This window comes from Camarhynchus parvulus, unplaced genomic scaffold (assembly GCF_901933205.1).
Source record: "Camarhynchus parvulus unplaced genomic scaffold, STF_HiC, whole genome shotgun sequence".
Taxonomy (NCBI): Eukaryota; Metazoa; Chordata; class Aves; order Passeriformes; family Thraupidae; genus Camarhynchus; species Camarhynchus parvulus.
This window is the reverse complement of record NW_022148259.1, coordinates 285,201-307,397: the sequence shown is the minus strand read 5'-3', so window position 1 is coordinate 307,397 and position 22,197 is coordinate 285,201. Positions and strand designations below refer to the sequence as shown.

General features: G+C 58.4%; 1 protein-coding gene across 1 annotated transcript; it reads right to left on the bottom strand.

Moving 5' to 3' along the window:
• Nucleotides 1-2,007: 2,007 nt before the first annotated feature.
• Nucleotides 2,008-19,339, bottom strand: PPP2R1A (protein phosphatase 2 scaffold subunit Aalpha). The gene is made up of 15 exons (XM_030970092.1): nucleotides 19,187-19,339; nucleotides 18,462-18,552; nucleotides 17,839-17,939; nucleotides 15,078-15,310; nucleotides 13,335-13,482; nucleotides 12,043-12,198; nucleotides 11,004-11,118; nucleotides 9,583-9,653; nucleotides 8,620-8,754; nucleotides 6,638-6,811; nucleotides 6,161-6,221; nucleotides 5,101-5,255; nucleotides 4,097-4,239; nucleotides 2,786-2,877; nucleotides 2,008-2,198 (listed from the first exon to the last, which is right to left on the bottom strand). Exons 1-15 carry the CDS (start codon nucleotides 19,262-19,264, stop codon nucleotides 2,182-2,184), a joined length of 1,770 nt encoding a protein of 589 aa, XP_030825952.1. The 5' UTR covers nucleotides 19,265-19,339; the 3' UTR covers nucleotides 2,008-2,181.
• Between the last annotated feature and the right edge of the window lie 2,858 nt (nucleotides 19,340-22,197).

Sequence of the window (22,197 nt, the reverse complement as noted above, 5' to 3'; positions counted from 1 at the left end):
ACCCCTCCAAAAATAAAAAAATAAATTCCCCAAAAATTTTTTTAAAATGGCACAAAAAACCCCCGCCCGAATCCTAAAAAACAACAAAAAAAGAAAATTCCTATAAAATTTAAAAATCCCAAAAAAACCCCAAAAAATTGCACAACCCCGCCCTAAAAAAAATCATAAAAAATTAAAAAGAAAAAAATCCCCCAAATCGCAAAGCGCGGCTGCCGTAAAGCGCGGCTGTTGCAAAGCGCGGCTGCCGTACAAGGCGCCGTAAAGCGCGGCTGTCTTAAAGGCGCCGTGAGCTGGAAGTGTCGTAAAGCGCCGTTGTTGTAAAAGGCGCCGCAAAGCGCGGGTGCGGTTAACAGACTTCCGGCACACGGTTGTTTTTAAGCTTTAATTTTTAATTTTTAATAGAATCTCCCGCCGGGCCGCGGCTGCCGCGGGGCCGCTGCCGCCCTCAGGGCGCTGCCGGAGCTCTCTGCCGCACGGGGGCGCCCTCAGAGCCGCCGCCGCCGCCCGTGGTGTCGCTTTCCCGCTGCATGGCGGGCCGAGCCGCGCCTTCCCCACCGCATCCTCCCGCTTCAGAGCGGCTGCGGGCGCTGCTCCGGTCCCGCCGTTCCCTCCACGCCCCGTTCCCGTTCCCGCCGCTCCGCCGCCTCCCGCGCTCCCCGGCCCGCCCGCCGCCATCTTGGCTCCCTCACGCCGCCCCAGCGACGCCACCACGCATGCGCGGTCGCTACAACCGCAGCGATATCACTCCGCGCCTCACCAAGCGCCGCGTTTAGCGCGCGCATGCGCAGTTCTATCTGCACGGCGCGGCGGCTTTGGTGCTGCCCGGTCCCGGTTCCGAGCCGCTGCGCAGCCCGGTAACGGTTCCGAGCCCTGCGTGCCGCTGTGCAGCCACAACCGGCATCCCCGTGCCCTGTCACGGCGCTTCCGCCGCCACCGGGTTTATACACGGCGCCACACAAAGCGAATACTGCAGCGGTTGAATGTATCCTTCCGCGGCTCTGCCGGAACTTGAGGAGATCCACCACGCATGCGCATTACCGAGAGATCCTTCCGCCACAGCCGAGCCCTGATATCCCTCCGCGCCGTGAAAAACGCCGATTCCTCGTTTTTTATAAAATTTTTAAAAGTTTAATAGTAATAAACTGGTTCTAAAATAGTAATGCAATTGGGGTAATGATAATTTGGGCAATTTGAATGAGGGCAGTATGAGACAATAAATACAAAGAGTTACGGATGTCGGGGTAACTTTTTCTGGGCAAAAAAAGAACAAAAAAATCCCCCAAAACCCAAAAGAAACCAAATTCCCCAAAACACAAAAAAAAACCCCCAAAAAATTGGACAGAACCCCCCAAAATCGCCCCAAAAATCCCAAAATTTTTCTAAAAAAATCTTCCCACAATTAAAAAAAAATCCCCAAAAATTCTCCAAAAATCCCAAAATTTCTTAAATTTCCCCAAAAAGGTAAAAAACCAAAAAGTTCTCCCAAAAAATCCCCACAAAACCCCCAAAATTTCCCGTAAAAAAATTTCCCAAAAAATAAAATTCCAAAATATTCCCCAAAAACGCCCCCCAAAAAATCCCCAAATTTCCCCAAAAAATTTTCCCCAAAATCCAAAGTCCCAAAAAAAATCCCCCCGAAAAATCCCCAAATTTCCCCGAAAATTTTCCCCAAAATTCCCAAAAAAAGCCCCAAAAAAATCCCCCCCAAAAATCCCAAAAATTTCCTTTAAAAATTTCCCCAAAATTCCAAAAAAAGGAAAATAAATAAATAAATGAATGAAATTCCCCAAAGGGGCGTGGCCCCCATTTGAAGGGGCGTGGCCTCTACTGAAAGGGGCGTGGCCTGTATTTAAAGGGCCAGTGCGTTTTAAAATTAAAAATCAAATTTAAAAAATTTTTTTAAAAAATTCAATTCCATGAAAATTTAATTAAAGCCTCGCACCACGTGACCCGCCCCTCCCCCCCCCCCCTCCCCCCCCCCCCCCCAAAAATAAACGACGCCGGAGCCTCGTTGTGGTTTTTATTAACGGCGAAACCATCGTTCATTAATTAATTAATTAAGGAGTTAACGAATGAACAGCGGGGCGGGGGAGGGGCGCGGGGGGGGTGGGGGAGGGGCGGTGGCAGCTCCGGTTCATGCTGGGGGGGGGGAGGGGGTGGGGGAGGGGTCCCCCGGGGGGGTCAGGCCAGCGCCAGCACTGTGGGGGAGGGGAGAGAGAGAGGGGGGTTACCTGGGGGCACCTGGGCACACCTGAGTGCCTCAGTGTCCCCTCGTTGTTCCCCCAGGTGTCCCAACTCCCGCCCAGGTGTGTGCCCAGGTGTCCCAAATTTCCCCCCAGGTATCCCAGATGCCCCCAGGTGTGCCCAGGTGCCCCTCCCAGGTGTGCCCAGGTGTATCTCAGGTGTATCCCAGGTGTCCCCCAGGTGTCTCAAATCCCCCCCCAAGTGTGCCCAGGTGTGCCCAGGTATCCCCCAAGTCCTCCCAAGTCTTCCCAGGTGTGCCCAGGTTTATCTCAGGTGTATCCCAGGTGTCCCCCCAGGTGTGCCCAGGTGTGCCCCCAGATATCCCCAGGTGTGCCCCAAGTGCCTCCCAGGTGTGCCCAGGTCCCTCCAGGTGCCCCCCCCAGCTGTCCCAGGTGTGCCCAGGTGTGTGTCCCTCACCTGTCCCAGGTGTCCCCACGTGTCACCTGTCCCAGGTGTATCCCCAGCTCTCCCCAGGTGTTCCCTCACCTGTCCCAGGTGTGCCCAGGTGTCCCCAGGTGTATCCCAGGTGTGTGTCCCTCACCTGTCAGCGCCTCCTGAGCGAAGTATTTGACGTCGACGTCCTGGTCCTGCGTCAGCTTCTCCAGCACCGGCTTCACCTCCGTCTGCAGCGTCCTGCAGGTGAGACACGGACAGGTGAGATGGGACAGGTGAGATATGGACAGGTGAGATATGGACAGGTGAGATGGGACAGGTGAGACACGGACAGATGAGATGGGACAGGTGAGACACGGACAGGTGAGATATGGACAGGTGAGATATGGACAGGTGAGATGGGACAGGTGACACAGTTGTGGGACCCAAACCAGTATAACCCAGTATAACCAGTACCCGCTGTCCAGGATGGGCCCGATGCGCTGGACCCACACCAGTATAACCAGTATAAACCATTAAAAACCATTAAAACCAACCCAAACCAGCCCAAACCAGCCCAAACCAGCACAAACCAGTATGACCCAGTATAACCCAGTATAACCAGTACCCGCTGTCCAGGATGGGCCCGATGTGCTGCAGCCGCACCCAGTATAACCAGTATAAACCATTATAAACCAGTATAAACCATTAAAACCCACTATAAACCACTAAAACCAACCCAAACCAGCCCAAACCAGTACAAACCAGTATAACCCAGTATGACCAGTACCCGCTGTCCAGGATGGGCCCGATGCGCTGCAGGCACACCAGTACAACCAGTATAACCAGTACAAATCACCATTCCCAGCACAAACCAGTACAAACCAGTACAAACCAGTATAACCCAGTATAACCCAGTATAACCCAGTATAACCAGTACCCCCTGTCCAGGATGGGCCCGATGTGCTGCAGCCGCACCAGTACACCAGTATAACCAGTATAACCAGTACAAACCAGTATAACCCAGTAAGAACCAGTATAACCCAGTATGACCAGTATAACCCAGTACCCGCTGTCCAGGATGGGCCCGATGCGCTGCAGCCGCACCAGTATAACCAGTATAAACCATTATAAACCAGTATAAACCATTAAAACCCACTATAAACCACTAAAACCAACCCAAACCAACCCAAACCAGTATAACCCAGTATAACCCAGTATAACCCAGTATAACCCAGTATAACCCAGTATAACCCAGTATAACCCAGGACCCGCTGTCCAGGATGGGCCCGATGCGCTGCAGCCGCACCAGTACAACCAGTATAAACCATTATAAACCAGTATAAACCATTAAAACCAGCCCAAACCAGTACAAACCAGTATAACCCAGTGTAACCCAGTATAACCAGTATAACCCAGTATAACCCAGTATAACCCAGTATAACCCAGTATAACCAGTATAACCCAGTATGACCAGTACCCGCTGTCCAGGATGGGCCCGATGCGCTGCAGGCTCTTGGCCACGTTGAAGCGCACGTTGGCCACGGCGTCGGCGGCCATGCGCAGCACGGTGGGCAGCATCTGCGTGGTGGTCACCTCCTGGCCGCACACCTCGGATAACACCTGCGCAGGTGAGACACGGACAGGTGAGATGGGACAGGTGAGACAGGTGAGATATGGACAGGTGAGACATGGACAGGTGAGACATGGACAGGTGAGACATGGACAGGTGAGATGGGACAGATGAGACATGGACAGGTGGGACATGGACAGGTGAGATGGGACAGGTGAGATATGGACAGGTGAGATGGGACAGGTGAGACATGGACAGGTGAGATATGGACAGGTGAGATATGGACAGGTGAGACATGGACAGGTGAGATGGGACAGGTGAGAGATGGACAGGTGAGAGATGGACAGGTGAGACATGGACAGGTGAGACATGGACAGGTGAGACATGGACAGGTGAGATGGGACAGGTGAGATATGGACAGGTGAGATGGGACAGGTGAGATGGGACAGGTGAGACATGGACAGGTGAGATATGGACAGGTGAGATATGGACAGGTGAGACATGGACAGGTGAGATGGGACAGGTGAGATATGGACAGGTGAGAGATGGACAGGTGAGACATGGACAGGTGAGACATGGACAGGTGAGATGGGACAGGTGAGATATGGACAGGTGAGATGGGACAGGTGAGACATGGACAGGTGAGATGGGACAGGTGAGACATGGACAGGTGAGATGGCACAAGTGACACAGCTGTGACCCAGACAGGTGGGACAGGTGAGACAAGGACAGGGATTGGGGACATCCAGGTGTGCCCAGGTGTACTGTGGGTGCCCCCAACTGTACCCAGGTGTGCCCAGGTGTGTTCCTATCCCTCTCAGGTGTGCCCAGCTGTGCCCAGGTGTGCCCAGGTGTGTTCCTGTCCCTCTCAGGTGTGCCCAGGTGTGCCCAGGTGCCCCCCAGGTACCCACGTTGATGCAGAAGAGCGTGGTCATGCGGTGCAGGTAGTTGGGGTCGGCGGCCATGGCCAGCACCTTGGGCACGATGGTGCCCTGCGCCCAGGTGTGCCCGAAGCGCTCCACCAGCTTGCGCAGGTTACTGGTGGCGGCCTCGCGGATGGCGTACACTGCGGGGGAAACCAGTGCGGACCAGCTGGGACCGGTTCCGACCAGTACACACCAGTATAGACCAATATAAACCAGTACAGACCAGTACACACCAGTATAAACCAGTACGGACCAGCTGGGACCGGTTCCGACCAGCTACGGACCAGTATAAACCAATATAAACCAGTACAGACCAGTACACACCAGTATAAACCAGTACGGACCAGCTGGGACCGGTTCCGACCAGTACACACCAGTATAGACCAGTGCAGACCAGTACACACCAGTATAGACCAGTGCGGACCAGTACACACCAGTATAAACCAGTACAGACCAGTATAAACCAGTATAAACCAGATGGAACCGGTTCCGACCAATACAGACCAGTATAGAGCAGTACAGACCAGTATAAACCAGTATAAACCAGTACAAACCAGTATAAACCAGTATAGACCAGTCTGAACCAGTACAGCGTAGTATAAACCAGTATGAACCGGTATAAACCAGTTTGGACTGGTACGCAATAATATAAACCAGTATAAACCAGTATGGACCCAGTTCCTCCCAGTTCCCTCCCAGTTTGCCCCAGTTTGTCCCAGTCCCTCCCAGTTTGTCCCAGTCCTCTCCCAGTTTGTCCTAGTTTGTCCCAGTTTGTCCCAGTTTGTCCCAGTCCCTCCCAGTTTGTCCCAGTTCCCTCCCAGTCCCTCCCAGTTTGTCCCAGTCCTCTCCCAGTTTGTCCCAGTCCCTCCCAGTTTGTCCCAGTCCCTCCCAGTCCCTCCCAGTTTGTCCCAGTCCCTCCCAGTCCCTCCCAGTTTGTCCTAGTTTGTCCCAGTTTGTCCCAGTTTGTCCCAGTCCCTCCCAGTTTGTCCCAGTTTGTCCCAGTCCCTCCCAGTCTCTCCCAGTTTGTCCCAGTCCCTCCCAGTACCGTGATCCACCAGCCAGGCCATGCAGAGCGAGTTCAGTTTCTCATCGAAGAACTCCACGCCCTGGGGGTGGGAGAGACCAGTAAGGACCAGTAAGGACCAGTACAAACCAGTATGGACCAGTATAAACCAGTACAAACCAGTACAAACCAGTACAAACCAGCATGGACCAGTACAAACCAGTACGGACCAGTATAAACCAGTACAAACCAGTACAAACCAGTATGGACCAGTACAAACCAGTACGGACCAAGCCATGTCGCTACAGACTAATTTAAACCAACGTAAACCAGTATAAACCAGTACAAACCAGTTCACAGCCACAGAAACCAGTATGGACCAACAGGAAAAAAGCCCTCCCAGTCCCTCCCAGTTCCTCCCAGTCCCTCCCATCCATCCCAGTTCATCCCAGTCCATCCCAGTCCCTCCCAACCCTCTCCCAGTCCCCCCCAGTCCATCCCAGTGCCTCCCAGTCTCACCAGCTGGCCGGCCAGCAGCGGCATGTACTCGATGATGGCCAGCCGCACCCTCCACTTGGCGTCCTCGGCCAGCTCGACGATGGCCGGCAGCAGCGACTGCGAGAGCTGCCGGATGCCGATCACCTCGTTCACGCAGTCCAGGTTGGAGATGATGTTCAGCCGCACCTCGGGGCACTGGGACACACCGGGAGTTACTGGGAGTTACTGGGAATGACTGGGAGGGACTGGGAGGGACTGGGATGGACTGGGAATGACTGGGAAGAAGCTGCAGTTCACAAAGTGGCCACCAGAGGGAGCTGCGAAAACTCTGGGAACGCATTGGAGAGATGGGAGTGACTGGGAGGGACTGGGAGGGAACTGGGAGGGACTGGGAGGGGACTGGGAGGAACTGGGATATACTGGGAGGCACTGGGATGGACTGGAAGGGACTGGGATGTACTGGGATGGACTGGGAGGGACTGGGATGGACTGGGAGGGAACTGGGAGGGACTGGGAGGGGACTGGGAGGAACTGGGATATACTGGGAGGCACTGGGATGGACTGGGAGGGAACTGGGATGTACTGGGATGGACTGGGAGGGACTGGGATGGACTGGGAGGGACTGGGATGGACTGGGAGGGACTGGGAGAAAGCCGCAGTTCACAAAGTGGCCACCAGAGGGAGCTGCGAAAACACTGGGAGTGCATTGTGTGCCCAGGTGTGTGCCCAGGTGCGCTCACCTCGTCCTTGAGCTGTGCCAGGAGCAGGGGCCGCAAGTGTGTGCCCAGGTGTATCCCTGTATGTTCCTATAGGTTCCCAGGTGTGCCCAGGCGTGCCCAGGTGTGTGCCCAGGTGCGCTCACCTCGTCCTTGAGCTGTGCCAGGAGCAGGGGCAGCAGGTGTGTGCCCAGGTGTACCCCCATTCATTTCTATGTGTTTCTACAGGTTCCCAGCTGTGCCCAGGTGTGCCCAGGTGTGTGCCCAGGTGTGCTGTAGCTCACCTCGTCCTTGAGCTGTGCCAGGAACAGCGGCAGCAGGTGTGTGCCCAGGTGCACCCCATGTGTTTCTATGTGTACCCAGGTGTGCCCAACTCACCTCGTCCTTGAGCTGTGCCAGGAACAGGGGCAGCAGGTGTGTGCCCAGGTGTACCCCATGTGTTTCTATGTGCACCCAGGTGTGCCCAGGTGTGCCCAGGTGTGCCCAACTCACCTCGTCCTTGAGCTGTGCCAGGAACAGGGGCAGCAGGTGCTCCACCGTGTTGTCCTTGCCCAGGATGGGCGACAGCCCCATGATCACCGAGGCCAGCGCCGACTTCACGTGCTGGTTGGCGCCCGACACCAGCTCCTGCGCAGGTGGGCACAGGTGGGCGCAGGTGAGCTCACCTGGCCTCAGGGCAGAGGCTCAGGGTGGCTCTGAGGCCAGGTGTGCCCCCCAGGTGTGCCCAGGTGTGTCCCAGGTGTGCCCAGGTGTGCCCAGGTGTGTCCCAGGTGTGCCCAGGTGCCCCCAGATGTGCCCAGGTGTGTCTCCATCCTGCCCAGGTGGGCACAGGTGAACTCACCTGGCGCCTCCAGGGCAGAGGCTCAGGGTGGCTCCAAGGCCATGTGTGCCCATGAGGTGTGCCCAGGTGTGTCCAGGTGCCCCCAGGTGTTCCCAGGTGCCCCAGGTGTGTCCAGATGGGTGCCCAGGTGTCCCAGGTGTGTGCCCAGGTGTCCCCGGTGTTTCCCTGTTCCCAGGTTCCCCAGTGTCCCCAGGTGTGCCCGGTGTCCCAGGTGTTCCCCAGGTGTGCCCAGGTGTATCCCAGGTATCCCCAGGTGCCCCCAGGTGTCCCAGGTGTACCCAGGTGCCCAGGTGTACCCAGGTGTGCCCAGGTGTGTGCCCAGGTGCGCTCACCTCGTCCTTGAGCTGTGCCAGGAACAGGGGCAGCAGGTGTGTGCCCAGGTGTACCCCATGTGTTTCTATGTGCACCCAGGTGTGCCCAGGTGTGCCCAGGTGTGCCCAACTCACCTCGTCCTTGAGCTGTGCCAGGAACAGGGGCAGCAGGTGCTCCACCGTGTTGTCCTTGCCCAGGATGGGCGACAGCCCCATGATCACCGAGGCCAGCGCCGACTTCACGTGCTGGTTGGCGTCCGACACCAGCTCCTGCGCAGGTGGGCACAGGTGGGCGCAGGTGAGCTCACCTGGCCTCAGGGCAGAGGCTCAGGGTGGCTCTGAGGCCAGGTGTGCCCCCCAGGTGTGCCCAGGTGTGTCCCAGGTGTGCCCAGGTGTGCCCAGGTGTGTCCCAGGTGTGCCCAGGTGCCCCCAGATGTGCCCAGGTGTGTCTCCATCCTGCCCAGGTGGGCACAGGTGAACTCACCTGGCCTCAGGGCAGAGGCTCAGGGTGGCTCCAAGGCCATGTGTGCCCATGAGGTGTGCCCAGGTGTGTCCAGGTGCCCCCAGGTGTATCCCAGGTGCCCCCAGGTGTGTCCAGATGGGTGCCCAGGTGTGCCCAGGTGTGTCCCAGGTGCCCCCAGGTGTATTCCACCTGTATCCCAGGTATCCCCAGGTGTCCCCAGGTGTGCCCAGGTGTATCCCAGGTGTATCCCAGGTGTGCCCAGGTGTATCCCAGGTATCCCCAGGTGCCCCTAGGTGTGCCCAGGTGTATGCCAAGTGTATCCCAGGTGTGCCCAGGTGTATCCCAGGTGACCCCAGGTGTGCCCAGGTGCCCCCAGGTGTATCCCAGGTGTATCCCAGGTGCCCCCAGGTGTATCCCAGGTGTGCCCAGGTGTATCCCAGGTGCCCCCAGGTGTATCCCAGGTGTGCCCAGGTGTATCCCAGGTGCCCCCAGGTGTGCCCAGGTGTATCCCAGGTGCCCCCAGGTGTGTCCCAGGTGCCCCCAAGGTGCCCTCCAGGTGCCCCCAGGTGTGCCCAGGTGCCCCCAGGTGTATCCCAGGTGCCCCCAGGTGTGCCCAGGTGCCCCCAGGTGCTCACCTTGATGCAGGGCAGGATCTGGCCCATGATCACGGCCTCGCGGCAGTCGGGGGACAGGTTCTCACAGAACTCTGGCGACGCCAAATTCGGGGTGGAAAACAACAAATTTGGGTTAAAAAATAACAAATTTGGGTTAAAAAACAACAAATTTGGGTTAAAAAATCACAAAATTGGGTTGGGGACATCAAAGTTGGGTTAAAGGACACCAAATTTGGGTTGGGGACTCCAAAATTGGGTTGGGGACTCCAAAGTTGGGTTGAAAAACGCTAAAATTGGGTTGGGGACTCCAAAGTTGGGGTGGGGACATCAAAATCCGGTTGGGAACACCAAATTTCGGTTAAAAAACGCTAAAATTGGGTCGGAGACGCCAAATTTGGGATGGGGACATCAAATTTGGGTTGAAAAACACCAAAATTGGGTTGGAGACACCAAAGTTGAGTTGGGGACACCAAAAATGGGTTGAAAAACGTCAAATTGGGTTGGAAACACCAAAGTTGGGTTGGGATACCAAAATTGGGTTGAAAAACACTGAAATTGGGTTGGAGATGCCAAAGTTGGGATAGCGACATCAAATTTGGGTTGAAGAACACCAAAATTGGGTTGGGGACACCAAAAATGGGTTGAAAAACGTCAAATTGGGTTAGAAACACCAAAGTTGGGTTGAAAAACGTCAAATTGGGTTGGGGACACCAAAGTTGGGTTGGGGATAGCAAAATTGGGGTGGGAACACCAAAATTAGGTTGAAAAACACTGAAATTGGGTTGGAGACGCCAAAGTTGGGTTGGGGATACCAAATTTGGGTTGAAAACCACTGAAATTAGATTGGAAACACCAAATTTGGGTTGAAAAACATCAAATTGGGTTGGAAACACCAAAGTTGCCTGGCGGATACCAAATTTGGGTTGAAAAATGCTAAAATTGGGTTGGGGACACCAAGATCAGGTTGAAAACCACCGAAATTGGGCTGGAGATGCCAAAGTTTGGTTGGGGACATCAAATTTGGGTTGGAAACACCAAAATTGGGTTGGGGACACCAAAAATGGGTTGAAAAACGTCAAAATTGGGTTGGGGACACCAAAGTTGGGTTGGGATACCAAAATTGGGTTGAAAAACACTGAAATTGGGTTGGAGATGCCAAAGTTGAGTAGGGGACACCAAAGTTGGGATGTGGACACCAAAGTCGGGTTGAAAAACGGTAAAATTGGGTTGGAAACACCAAAGTTGGGTTGGGACACCAAATTTGGGTTGAAAAACACTAAAATTGGGTTAGAGACACCAAACTTGGGCTGGGGATACCAAATTTGGGTTGGAAACCACCGAAATTGGGTTGGAAACCACCGAAATTGGGCTGGGGACACCAGGGGCGGGTCTGGGGGATTTCGGGGCGTTCTGGGGGCGCGGGGGTGGGCGTGGCCGCTGACCTTTGACCTTGTGCGAGGCGGCCGCGCGCACCTCGGCCTCGCAGTCCTTCATCAGGCTCTGGAAGGCGCCCACCAGGTCGGTCTTGGTGATCTCGGGGCCCACGGCGCGCTGCAGCTGCGGGGGCACGGCCCGGGGGCGTCCAGGTGTGCCCCAGGTGTGTCCCCAGATGCGCCCAGGTGTGCCCCAGGTGTGCCCAGGTGTGCCCCAGGTGTGCCCAGGTGTGTGCCCAGGTGTGCCCCAGGTGTGCCCCAGGTGTGCCCAGGTGTGTGCCCAGGTGTGCCCCAGGTGTGTCCAGGTGTGCCCCAGGTGCGCGCAGATGTGCCCAGGTGTGCCCCAGGTGCGCGCAGGTGTGCCCCAGGTGTGCCCAGGTGTGCCCCAGATGTGTCCCCAGATGTGTCCCCAGATGTGCCCCAGGTGTGTCCCCAGATGTGTCCAGATGTTTGCCCCAGATGTGTCCAGATGTGCACCCAGATGTGTCCAGGTGTGCCCCAGATGTTTGCCCCAGATGTTTGCCCCAGATGTGCACACAGATGTTTGCCCCAGATGTGTGTCCAGATGTTTCCCCCAGATGTGCCCCCAGATGTGTCCAGATGTGCACCCAATGTGCACCCCCAAATGTGCACCCAGATGGTTGCCCCAGATGAATGCCCAGATGTGTGCCCAGATGTTTGCCCCAGATGTGCCCCCCAGATGTGCGCCCCAATGTGCCCCAGATGTGTACCCCCAGGTGCAGCCAGATGTTTGGCCAGATGTGCGCCCCAGATGCTTGCCCCAGCTGCGTCCAGATGTGCACCGCAGATGTTTGCCCCAGACGCGCCCCAGATGTGCGCACCCAGAGTGCCCAGATGTGCGCCCCAGATGTGTGCCCAGGTGTGCCCAGATGTGGCCCAGGTGTGCCCAGGTGTGTCCCCAATTGCCCCAAACCCCCCAAAACCCATCCCAACCTCCCCAAACCCTGCCCAGCTGCCCCCCAGGTGCCCCCAGGTGTGCCCAGGTGCCCCCCAGGTGCCCCCAGGTGCCCCCCAGGTGCGCCCTCACCTCGGTGAACTTGTCGGCCACCATGTAGCGCACGCGCCAGGATTTGTCCTCGGCCGCCTGGCGCAGCGTGGGCATCACGAGCCCCTCGAGCTCCTCCTGCGGCAGCAGCTGCGCGATGCTCACGCACGCCTCCACCGCCAGCAGCCGCACCGAGTCCTGCACAGGTGCGCACAGGTGAGCTCAGGTAACCCTGAGATAAACCCCCAATGCACGCCTGCACCGCCAGCAGCCGCACCGAGTCCTGCACAGGTGAGCCCAGGTGAGACACCAATGTGCTCAGGTGAGCTCAGGTGAGACACAGGTAACCCTGAGATAAACCCCATAGTGATCCCCCCAATGCACGCCTGCACCGCCAGCAGGCACACCGAGTCCTGCACAGGTGTGCACAGGTGAGACACAGGTAACCCCCAGGTAACCCTGAGATAAACCCCATAGTGATCCCCCATGTGCACGCCTGCACCGCCAGCAGCCGCACCGAGTCCTGCACAGGTGCGCACAGGTGTGCACAGGTGAGGCACAGGTGTGCTCAGGTGAGACACAGATGTGCACAGGTGAGACACAGGTAACCCCCAGGTAACCCTGAGATAAACCCCCAATGCACGCCTCCACCGCCAGCAGCCGCACCGAGTCCTGAACAGGTGTGCACAGGTGCACACAGGTGAGCTCAGGTGTGCTCAGGTAACCCTCAGATGTGCCCAGGCGCCCCCAGGTGCCCCCAGCCCCCTCCCTCAGGTGCACCCAGAACCCCTCAGGTGCCCCCCCAGGTGCCCACAGGAATATCCAGGTGGCTTCCAGGTGTGCACAGGTAACCCCTAGATGTGCCAAACCCCACCCAGGTGTGCCCAAACCCTGCTCAGATGCCCCCCAGGTGTGCCCAGGTGCCCACAGGAATGTCCAGGTGGCCTCCAGGTGTGCACAGGTAACCCCCGGATGTGCCCAAAGCCCCGCCCAGGTGTGCCCAAACTCCCCCCCAGGTGTGCCCAAACCCCGCTCAGATGCCCCCCAGGTGTGCCCAGGTGCACCAGGTGCCCACAGTAATGTCCAGGTGGCCTCCAGGTGTGCACAGGTGTGCACAGGTAACCCCCAGATGTGCCCAAACCCTGCCCAGGTGTGCCCAAACCCTGCCCAGGTGTGCCCAGGTGCACCAGGTGCCCACAGGAACGTCCAGGTGTGCACAGGTAACCCCCAGGTGCCCCTAGATGTGCCCAGACGCCCCTCAGGTGTGCCCAAACCCTGCCCAGGTGTTCCCAGGTGCCCCCAGGTGCCGCCCAGGTGCGCCAGGTGCGCCGTACCTGCTCGTCGGAGGCCAGGTTGGAGAACATGGGGATGATCTCGCTCTTGACGTGCTCCAGCTCCAGCACCTTGGCGAACTCGCCCAGCTTGGAGGCGGCCGCGCGCCGCACCATGGGCGTGTCGTCCGAGCACAGGTTCCGGAAGTACCTGCGGGCACACCTGGGTCACCTGGGCACACCTGGGGGGCACCTGAGTACAGCTGGGTATGGCCCAGGTACACCTAAGGGTCACCTAAGGGCACCTGGAAGTCCCTGCGGGCACACCTGGGGGACACCTGGGCACACCTGAGTGCAGCTGGGCACACCTGGGTATGGTCCAGGTACACCTATGGATCACCTAAGGGTCACCTAAGGGCACCTGAAAGTCCCTGCGGGCATACCTGGGTCACCTGGGCACACCTGGCCCCTGGTATACATGGATCACCTAAGGGTAACCTAAGGGCACCTGGAAGTACCTGCGGGCACACCTGGGGGGCACCTGGGCACACCTGGGCACACCTGAGTACAGCTGGGTATGGCCCAGGTACACCTAAGGGTCACCTAAGGGCATCTGAAAGTCCCTGCGGGCACACCTGTGTACACCTGGGCACACCTGAGTACAGCTGGGCACACCTGAGTACAGCTGGGTATGGTCCAGGTACACCTAAGGGTCTATGCCTATGGGCACCATGGGTGTGTCGTCCCAGCACAGGTTCCGGAAGTACCTGCGGGCACACCTGGGGGGCACCTGGGCACACCTGGGGGGCACCTGAGTACAGCTGGGTATGGTCCAGGTACACCTAAGGGTCACCTAAGGGCACCTGGAAGTACCTGCGGGCACACCTGGGGGACACCTGGGCACACCTGGGATGGGTTGGTGACCCTGTGGTCACCCCAGCAACCCCAAGGATGGACGGGTCACCCCACTGACCCTGTGGTCACCCCACTGACCCCTCCGTCACCCCAATGACGGATTGGTCACCCCAATGACCCCATACCCACCCCACTGACCCTGTGGTCACCCCAATGACCCCACGGTCACCTCAACGATGGACTGGTCACCCCAATGACCCCATACCCACCCCACTGACCCTGTGGTCACCCCAATGACCCCATGGTCATCTTGACGACCCCATGGTCATCCCAATGACCCCACGATCACCCCAATATCCCGATGGTCCCCACAATGACCCCGTGGTCAGCCCAAGGATGGATTGGTCACCCCAGTGACCCCTTGGTCACCCCAATGACCCCATGGTCACCTTGACGACCCCATGGTCACCCCAATGACCCCAAGGATGGATTGGTCACCCCAATGACCCCATACCCACCCCACTGACCCTGTGGTCACCCCAATGACCCCATACCCATCCCAATGACCCCATGGTCACCCCAGTGACCCCAAGCATGGATTGGTCACCCCAACGACCCCATGGTCACCCAATGACCCCGTGGTCACCCCAATGACCCTGTGGTCACCTCAACAACCCCGTGGTCACCTCAATGACGCCATGGTCACCTCGATGACCCCGTGGTCACCCCAATGACCCCGTGGTCACCCCACTGACCCTATGGTCACCCCAATGACCCCGTGGTCAGCCCAAGGATGGATTGGTCACCCCAGTGACCCCTTGGTCACCCCAATGACCCCAAGTATGGATCGGTCACTCCAACGACCCCATGGTCACCCCAGTGACCCCATACCCATCCCAATGACCCCATGGTCACCCCAGTGACCCCTGGGTCACCCCGCGGGTCACTCACTGGCGCAGCTCGGCCTTGACCGGGCTGGACACGCGCGGGTAGCAGACGCTGAAGAGGCCGCAGGCCGAGGTGCGCGACGTGAACCAGTCGCCTCCGGCCAGGCGCTTGACCAGCGGCACGAAGTGACCCTCGAGGTCCGGCGGCGAGTGCTCGTGCGACACGGCGCGCAGCGACTCCACCGCCTTGTCCCGCACCACCGTCTCCTCCACCGTGGCCAGGCTCTCCAGCGGCGGCTGCGGGCGGACAGGGAGCGGACAGTGAGTGGACAGTGAGTGGACACTGAGTGGGCAGTGAGTGGACACTGAGTGGGCAGTGAGTGGACATTGGGTGGGCAGTGAGTGGACATTGGGTGGGCAGGTGGAGATTGGGTGGGCAGATCGACATGGGATGGACACAGGGTGGTCAGAGGAACATGGAATGGGCAGGTGGACACTGGGTGGTCAGATGGACACTGGGTGGTCAGATGGACATGGGATGGACAGAAGGATATGGGATGGTCAGACGGACACAGGATGGACAGAGGAACATGGGATGGTCAGATGGACACAGGATGGACAGGTGGACACGGGGTGGACAGGTGGACGTGGAATGGACAGAGGAACATGGGATGGACAGATGGACACAGGATGGACAGGTGGACACGGGGTGGACAGGTGGACACGGGGTGGACAGGTGGACACGGCGCGCAGCGACTCCACCGCCTTGTCCCGCACCACCGTCTCCTCCACCGTGGCCAGGCTCTCCAGCGGCGGCTGCGGGCGGGTGGACAAAGAGTGGACAGTGAGTGGACAGTGAGTGAGCAAATCGACGTGGGATGGACACAGGGTGGTCAGAGGAACATGGGATGGGCAGGTGGACACGGGGCCATCAGATGGGACACAGGATGGTCAGATGGACACAGGACGGACAGAGGAATGTGGGATGGACAGATGGACACAGGGTGGACAGAGGAATGTGGGATGGGCGGGTGGACACTGGGTGGTCAGATGGACACAAGATGGTCAGATGGACACAGGGTGGTCAGAGGAACATGGGATGGACAGAGGAACATGGGATGGGCAGAGGAACATGGGATGGACAGAGGAACATGGGATGGACAGATGGACACAGGGTGGTCAGAGGAACATGGGATGGACAGGTGGACACAGGGTGGTCAGATGGACACTGGGTGGTCAGATGGACACAGGATGGACAGGTGGACACAGCATGGACAGAGGAACATGAGATGGACAGAGGAACATGAGATGGACACAGGAACATGAGATGGACACAGGAACATGGGATGCGCAGGTGGACACGGGGCGGTCAGATGGACACAGGGTGGTCAGAAGAACATGGAATGGAGAGGTGGACACTGGGTGGTCAGATGGACACAGGATGGACAGGTGGACACAGCATGGACAGAGGAACATGAGATGGACAGAGGAACATGAGATAGGCAGGTGGACACGGGGTGGACAGGTGGACACAGCATGGTCAGATGGACACAAGATGGACAGAGGAACATGGGACGGACAGGTGGACACGGGATGGACAGGTGGACACGGGGTGGACAGGTGGACACGGGGTGGACAGGTGGACACGGGGTGGACAGAGCGACATGGGATGGACAGAGGGATGTGGGATGGACAGGTGGACGCAGGATGGACAGAAGAACGTGGCACGAATAGATGGACACAGGTCGGACAAACGGACGCAGCACGGACAGATGGACACAGGATGGACACACGAACATGGGACGGACAGACGGACACGGGGTGGACACAGGACGGACGGACAGACGGACACGGGGTGGTCACAGGACAGGGGTTCGCAGCTCCCAGGTGTGTTTCAGCCCCACCCAGGTTGCGCTCTGATGTTCCCCAGGTGCGATTTCAGCTCCCCAGGTACATCTGGGCCTTCCCCAGGTGAGCTTCAGGCCCCCCAGGTGCATTTTGGGGTTCCCCAGGTGTGTTTACCCCCAGTCCCTTTTGCCACCCCCAGTATTTGGGGTTCCATGAGTTTTGGGTTCCCAGGTGAGTTTTACCCCCAGTGAGTTTTTACCCCCAGGTGAGTTTTGGGGCCCCATAGTTTTACCCCCCAGGTGAGTTTCGGGGTCCCCAGGTGAGTTTTTCTCCCCCCAGGTGAGTTTTTTACACCCCCAGGTGCATTTTTCTCGCCCCCAGGTGAGTTTTACCCCCAGGTGAGTTTGGGGTTCCCAGGTGAGTTTTACCCCCAGTAGATTTTACCCCCAGGTGAGTTTTTGACCCCCCCCAGGTGAGTTTTCTCCCCAGGTGAGTTTACCCCCAGGTGCATTTTGGGGTTCCCCAGGTATTTTGGGGTTCCCCAGGTGATTCTCCCCAGGTGAGTTTTGGGGTTCCCCAGATGCATTTTGGGGTTCCCCAGGTGAGTTTTTACCCCCCCAGGTGCACTTTGGGGTTCCCCAGGTGAGTTTTGGGGTTCCCAGTGAGTTTTAACCCCCAGGTGAGTTTTTCTCCCCCAAATGCATTTTTCTCCCCCCCCAGTTCAGTTTTTACCCCCAGATGCATTTTGGGGTTCCCCAGGTGAGTTTTGGGGTTCCCCAGGTGAGTTTTTCTCCCCCAGGTGCATTTTTCTCACCCCCAGGTGAGTTTTTACCCCCAGGTGAGTTTTGGGGTTCCCCAGTTCAGTTTTCCCCCCCAGGTGAGTTTTGGGGTTCCCCAGATGCATTTTGGGGTTCCCCAGGTGAGTTTTGGGGTTCCCCAGGTGAGTTTTTACCCCCCCAGGTGCGTTTCTCCCCTACCAGCAGGCAGTGCACGAACTCGGGTCCCCCCACGAGGGCGGTGAAGGTGCCCAGCTGCTCCGCCAGGGCCAGCAGCACCTCGTCCTCATCGTAGATGGTGTCTGCGACCGCACAGGTGACACACCTGTCACTCACCTGGCCCTCTGACACCTGTCAATCACCACCAGGCCCCGCCCACCTCACCAAAACCCCGCCCGCAACCCAAAATCCGGGCGATTTTTGGCGTTTCCGGGGGAATTTTGCCACCTCCCCGCCCCCACGTGGATTTTGGGGACTCCTCGCCCACAAATTTTGGGAGTTTCCCCCTCAAGTTTTGGGAGTTTCCCCTCAAGTTTTGGGAGTTTCCCCCTCAAATTTTGGGAGTTTCCCCCTCAAGTTTTGGGAGTTTCCCCCTCAAGTTTTGGGAGTTTCCCCTCAAATTTTGGGAGTTTCCCCCTCAAATTTTGGGAGTTTCCCCTCAAGTTTTGGGAGTTTCCCCTCAAGTTTTGGGAGTTTCCCCCTCAAGTTTTGGGAGTTTCCCCCTCAAGTTTTGGGAGTTTCCCCCTCAAATTTTGGGAGTTTCCCCTTCAAGTTTTGGGAGTTTCCCCCTCAAGTTTTGGGGCCTTCCCCAGGAATTTCGGTACCGGTGAGGAAAGGGAGGAGCTCGCTGCGGGTTCGCTCCACGCCCAGCGCCAGCGCGATGGTTGAGAGCTTCTTGATGCTGTTGAGGCGCAGCTGGGAAGGGAAAAAATGGGGGAGATTCAGGAAAATTTGGGGAAAATTGAGGGTAAAAAAGGGCGGGAATCGCCTCCCCTCATGAGGAAACCCCGCCCACAACGCGCCGCGGCCAATCAGGAGCGGCGACTCACGGCTCCGCAGCGGCGCCGCGGCAGAGAGGAGGCCCACGATTGGCTCCGATAAGCCCCGCCCATGCAAGCGGCTGCCAATGGAGAGCGGCGCTGCCGCGGCCTCGCGCTGCCATTGGCTGCGGCGAGGAGGGCGCCGCGCTGCCCCGCCGCTGGGGGGCGCTGCGGCGGGCGGGGCGGATTCAACCCCCCCTGAGCGCGCTGCGGACCAATCAGAACGCCCCTTACAAACCCAAACCGCCCCTCCAGCCAATCAGAACGCGCCTTTCACCGCAACCCCCCCTCCCCCAACCGCCCCACACATGTAACGCCGCCGCCCATTCGCGCGCGCCTGAGGGGACCGGGCCCCCTCAACCAATCAGCGAGGCCGTCTCATGGCGGCCATCAGCAGCCGGGCCGCGGATCAGCGGGGCGATGGCGGCCGGGCCCCGGTGGCCACGGAAGGGGCCCCGAAACCTCGGAAAGGCCCCGGGGGTATCGCGGCGAGGCCCCGGCAGCGGTACCTGCACGTCCTCGTTGCGGAGCTCGTCGATGAGCACCGCGATGGGGTAAAGCGAATCGTCGCCGTCCGCCGCCGCCATCTTCGCCGCCGCCGCCGCCCCGGCTCTGAGGGGCCGCACGGGGCCGCCCGCTCCGCTCCTGCAGGGCTTCCGCGGCGCTGATTGGTCGGCCCTGCCGCAGCGCCCGCCCGCCGCGTCTTCCCATTGGTTCAGGGCGCTGTCTGTCAGGTGAAGGCCCGCCCATGCGGACGGCGCGGTGAATCGCGTTCTGATTGGGCGACGTGAGTGATTGACAGCGCTGGGGGCGGGGCGAGGCGTTGCTGAGCAACGCGGAGGCGCCGGGGAGAAACTGGGACGAACTGGGACGAACTGGGACAAACTGGGAGCCGCTGAATCATACTGGGAATACCCTGGGACCGGTCTGGGACTCACTGGGCTATACTGGGACAAACTGGGACCCACCAGGACCTGAACTGGGACAAACTGGGGCTGAACTGGGACAAACTGGTTTATACTGGGACGCACCCGCAGCAAAAACCCACCCCAAACCAGTAAAAACTGGGCCAGGGTATGGCCCCGCCCTCGTCCCTTTAAGCCACGCCCCCTCCGACAGAACGCGATGACGTCATGGACTGGCCACGCCTTTATTGGGGTTGAGGGGAAAGGCACTGGGGGGAACTGGGCCAGACTGGGAGGGACTGGGACGAACTGGGAGGGACTGGGACAAACTGGGAAGGCACTGTGGTGAACCAGGATGAACTGGGTTATACTGGGATGAACTGGGAGGCACTGGTGTGTCAGATGCGGCCGGCGTGCCTCAGTTTCCCCAGCAGATTCTTGACATTCTACCCCCAATAGGGGACTGGGACAAACTGGGACAAACTGGGACAAACTGGGATGAACTGGGACAGACCAGGGATGGCACTGGGTTATACTGGGATGAACTGGGAGGCACTGGTGTGTCAGATGCGGCCGGCGTGCCTCAGTTTCCCCAGCAGATTCTCCACCCCGTACAGCACTGGGACAAACTGGGATGAACTGGGAGACACTGGGATGGCCCTGGGGGGTTACTGGGATGAACTGGGATGAACTGGGAGGCACTGGGGTGTCAGATGCGGCCGGCGTGCCTCAGTTTCCCCAGCAGGCTCTCCACGCTCTATCCCCAATAGGGGACTGGGGCGTTACTGGGATGAACTGGGATGAACTGGGACAGACCAGGGATGGCCCTGGGGGGTTACTGGGATGAACTGGGATGAACTGGGAGGCACTGGGGGGTTACTGGGATGAACTGGGTTATACTGGGATGAACTGGGAGGCACTGGGGTGTCAGATGCGCGGCGTAGTTTCCCAGCAGATTCTCCACCCCGTACAGCACTGGGACAAACTGGGATGAACTGGGACAGACCAGGGATGGCACTGGGGGGTTACTGGGATGAACTGGGATGAACTGGGAGGCACTGGGGTGTCAGATGCGGCCAGCGTGCCTCAGTTTCCCCAGCAGGCTCTCCACGCTCTATCCCCAATAGGGGACTGGGACAAACTGGGATGAACTGGGACAGACCAGGGATGGCCCTGGGGGGTTACTGGGATGAACTGGGTTATACTGGGATGAACTGGGAGGCACTGGTGTGTCAGATGCGGCCGGCGTGCCTCAGTTTCCCCAGCAGATTCTCCACCCCGTACAGCACTGGGACAAACTGGGATGAACTGGGACAGACCAGGGATGGCACTGGGGGGTTACTGGGATGAACTGGGATGAACTGGGAGGCACTGGTGTGTCAGATGCGGCCGGCGTGCCTCAGTTTCCCCAGCAGATTCTCGATGCTCTACCCCCAATAGGGGACTGGGACAAACTGGGATGAACTGGGATGGCACTGGGGTGTTACTGGGTTATACTGGGATGAACTGGGAGGCACTGGGGTGTCAGATGCGGCCGGCGTGCCTCAGTTTCCCCAGCAGTTCTCTACACTCTCCCCCCCCATACAGCACTGGGACAAACTGGGACAAACTGGGATGAACTGGGACAGAGCAGGGATGGCACTGGGGGGTTACTGGGTTATACTGGGATGAACTGGGAGGCACTGGGGTGTCAGATGCGGCCGGCGTGCCTCAGTTTCCCCAGCAGGCTCTCCACGCTCTATCCCCAATAGGGGACTGGGACAAACTGGGATGAACTGGGATGGCACTGGGGGGTTACTGGGAGAACGGGAGAACGGAGGACTGGGGTTACTGGGATGAACTGGGTTAAACTGGGATGAACTGGGAGGCACTGGTGTGTCAGATGCGGCCGGTGTGCCTCAGTTTCCCCAGCAGGCTCTCCACGCTCTATCCCCAATAGGGGACTGGGACAAACTGGGACAAACTGGGATGAACTGGGACAGACCAGGGATGGCACTGGGTTATACTGGGATGAAGTGGGAGGCACTGGTGTCTCAGATGCGGCCGGCGTGCCTCAGTTTCCCCAGCAGATTCTCCACCCCGTACAGCACTGGGACAAACTGGGATGAACTGGGAGACACTGGGATGGCCCTGGGGGGTTACTGGGATGAACTGGGATGAACTGGGAGGCACTGGGGTGTCAGATGCGGCCAGCGTGCCTCAGTTTCCCCAGCAGGCTCTCCACGCTCTATCCCCAATAGGGGACTGGGACAAACTGGGATGAACTGGGACAGACCAGGGATGGCCCTGGGGGGTTACTGGGATGAACTGGGTTATACTGGGATGAACTGGGAGGCACTGGTGTGTCAGATGCGGCCGGCGTGCCTCAGTTTCCCCAGCAGATTCTCCACCCCGTACAGCACTGGGACAAACTGGGATGAACTGGGACAGACCAGGGATGGCACTGGGGGGTTACTGGGATGAACTGGGATGAACTGGGAGGCACTGGTGTGTCAGATCGGTCCCCCACGAGAGTAGAAAAAGGATTCTCCACCCCGACAGCACTGGGACAAACTGGGATAACTGGGACAGACCAGGGATGGCACTGGGGGTTACTGGGATGAACTGGGATGAAC

Excerpts from the sequence above, each read along its gene's own strand:
- PPP2R1A (XM_030970092.1), bottom strand. The coding sequence starts at position 19,264 with ATGGCGGCGGCGGACGGCGACGATTCGCTTTACCCCATCGCGGTGCTC. Across the intron at positions 18,553-19,186 it reads TCCGCAACGAGGACGTGCAG|CTGCGCCTCAACAGCATCAA; the intron begins GTACCGCTGCCG and ends TTCCCTTCCCAG. Across the intron at positions 6,812-8,619 it reads TGGCACAGCTCAAGGACGAG|TGCCCCGAGGTGCGGCTGAA; the intron begins GTGAGTTGGGCA and ends GGTGTGTCCCAG.